Source organism: Equus quagga, chromosome 17, assembly GCF_021613505.1.
Source record: "Equus quagga isolate Etosha38 chromosome 17, UCLA_HA_Equagga_1.0, whole genome shotgun sequence".
Lineage (NCBI taxonomy): Eukaryota > Metazoa > Chordata > Mammalia > Perissodactyla > Equidae > Equus > Equus quagga.
In genome coordinates this window covers 17,508,765-17,511,394 of record NC_060283.1, presented here as the reverse complement: position 1 = coordinate 17,511,394, position 2,630 = coordinate 17,508,765, and the positions used below count along the sequence as shown (strand labels likewise).

Genomic DNA, 2,630 nt, shown 5'->3' with positions numbered 1-2,630 from the left:
TTGTCTACGTCTAAGAGATTCAATAGAATATGAAGATTTCTCACTATTATTTGATGAATGAAAACTTGTGAAACTTTCTCCATAATACCTATTAACATCATGCAAGGCACTTGTCTTTTCTCAGGAAAATAACTTGTAAAATATTCTGGGAAGAGGTTGATATGATACCAGTCATATTTGAGAGTATTCAAAATATTCAAGAAGCTTTCCTAGAAGTCCACTGGGTCTCCAAAGAAGGGTCAATCATTCCCCAGTTTCCTCCCCCATTTAGCTCTACAAGAACATACTATGATTTCAGACGGTTCATTTATATTAATACTGCTATAAATACTGATATTAATCTCTTTGCCTTACTTTGAATCTTTAGGAAATAACAGATAATAATAGCTGGTAGATTATAAGTACATGTTTGATTTGAAAAGAGTCCATATCTAGGGAATCTGCGCAATATATGAATGTGTATAAGTGGTTTACCCCTTTATACTTGGCTTTAAGGACAACTGTGATCAGTTTGTCCCTCTTCAATTGAAACGACTGCAAGTAGGAAGTTAAATTAAACATAATTTTTCATCTGACATTTAAGACTGATGAATTATTTGATTAACAGGCTTCCATCTCTAATTGTGGAGAAGAGATGGAAGCCACTATAACCCTCAGTAGATATATTAAGAATATGAAACTACCAAACATGCCAGTATTGGAAACAAGGGATGTTTAAAAAGTAGTCTTGGAAATTTGGCTAATCACAATATTTAGTACTAGCATATTTCAATCACAATATTTTTATAAGTGCTATGTAACAGGGCCTGTGTATTTGTTCATTTTGGTAAGTTTCACAGAGCCTGTTATCTAGCAAGTGTTCGGAAAGGATTTGCTGAAAAGAGTAGCAAAGTCCAGTCATAAACATTTAATAAAGGAAACAATAAAAGGGAGTATGGATAAATATATAAATAATGAATATCTAATTTTAAAATTTCCTTTTAGTTATTACCGAGATTTGTAACTAATATTGACTTAGAACTGAGAAAATGCTCAACTTCACCAAAGTGACAGAGTTTATTCTTTTAGGACTAACCAGTCATCGGGAATGGCAAGTTCTGTCCTTCATCATTTTCCTAGTGGTCTATCTTATTACCCTGGTGGGTAATATTGGCATGATCGTGTTAGTTAAGATCAGTCCACAGCTTAGCAGTCCCATGTACTTTTTCCTCAGTCATTTGTCATTTGTTGATGTGTGCTTTTCTTCCAACGTCACCCCTAAAATGTTGGAAAACCTGTTATCAGAGACAAAAACTGTTTCTTATACTGGTTGTTTAATCCAGTGTTTTTTCTTCATTGCCCTTGTCCATGTAGAAATTTTTATTCTTGCTATAATGGCCTTTGATAGATACATGGCAATTGGAAACCCTCTGCTCTATGGCAGCAAAATGTCAAGGGTTGTCTGTATTCGACTGATTTATTTCCCTTACATATATGGTTTTGTGATCAGTCTGGCAGCAACATTATGGACTTATGGCTCGTACTTCTGTGGGAAAATTGAGATCAACCACTTCTACTGTGCAGACCCACCTCTCATCAAACTGGCCTTCTCTGGGACCTTTGTAAAAGAATACTCAATGATCATACTGGCAGGCATTAACTTCACATATTCTCTGACTGTAGTGATCATTTTGTATCTGTTCACTCTTGTTGCCATTCTACGGATGCAGTCAGTGGAAGGAAGGCGGAAGGCCTTTTCCACCTGTGGGTCCCATTTGACAGCTGTCATCATATTTTATGGAACTTTTATCTTTATGTATCTCAGACATCCCACAGAGGAGTCTGTGGAGCAGGGGAAAATGGCGGCTGTGTTTTATACCACGGTTATCCCTATGTTGAATCCCACGATCTACAGTCTCAGGAACAAGGATGTGAAAGACGCCATGAACAAAGTGATCAGCAGAACATGTTTAACAAAATAGAATAAAATTGAGTTGATTTTGTCTTAGATGTTTCATAAATATTTGTTTATCAACTGATTATTGTTTAGTTATAAGAGAAAGTCTCAAATTCAAAGAAACAAATTAGAATGACCCATTCCTACAGACGTAAGTAGAAAAGATTAATTAAAAAAATAATAAATTAATTAATTTAAAAGGTTATTTGAATCAAAATTCACAGGTACACTAATTGGAATTGTTCAAATACTTAGCTAGAATGAAAATATTTTGCTTTTCTTATTCAATAGTGCAGTGGATGAATTTGGAAAATACTTATCAATTTGCCTGTTTAGAGAGTAATTTGAGGCAGAAAGAAATAATATATTTCATTTAGTTTTCTAGTACAAGGCTATAAAAGTAGTCTCTCTAATAGTTATGAGATTGTTTAACATTTAATACTTCTCTCAATGGGAAACATGGATCTAGTCAGAATACTACTTTCAAAATAGCGATATTGTATTTAATTCTTTTTTCACTTTTTTGGTGTTTAAGAGATGCAACACGGTAAGTGTCTCTCTTTTACAGATTCCGGTAACCGCCATATTTCAACTCCAGGTTGCCAGGAACCAGACTGTGCACTTCTCATGTGCCCAGTCAGACTGAAGAGTGGGTAGAATTAGTGAATGCATGTGTCATTTTCAAAGCACAGCT

General features: G+C 34.8%; 1 protein-coding gene across 1 annotated transcript; it reads left to right on the top strand.

Moving 5' to 3' along the window:
• Positions 1–1,025: 1,025 nt before the first annotated feature.
• LOC124229266 (olfactory receptor 5M3-like) lies at positions 1,026–1,961 on the top strand. Its single transcript, XM_046644401.1, has one exon. The coding sequence runs from the start codon at positions 1,029–1,031 to the stop codon at positions 1,959–1,961; it is 933 nt and encodes a 310-aa protein (XP_046500357.1). The 5' UTR covers positions 1,026–1,028.
• The last annotated feature ends 669 nt before the right edge of the window (positions 1,962–2,630 follow it).

Bases quoted from the DNA above. Each gene is read 5' to 3' on its own strand.
- LOC124229266 (XM_046644401.1), top strand. From the start codon at position 1,029: ATGCTCAACTTCACCAAAGTGACAGAGTTTATTCTTTTAGGACTAACC.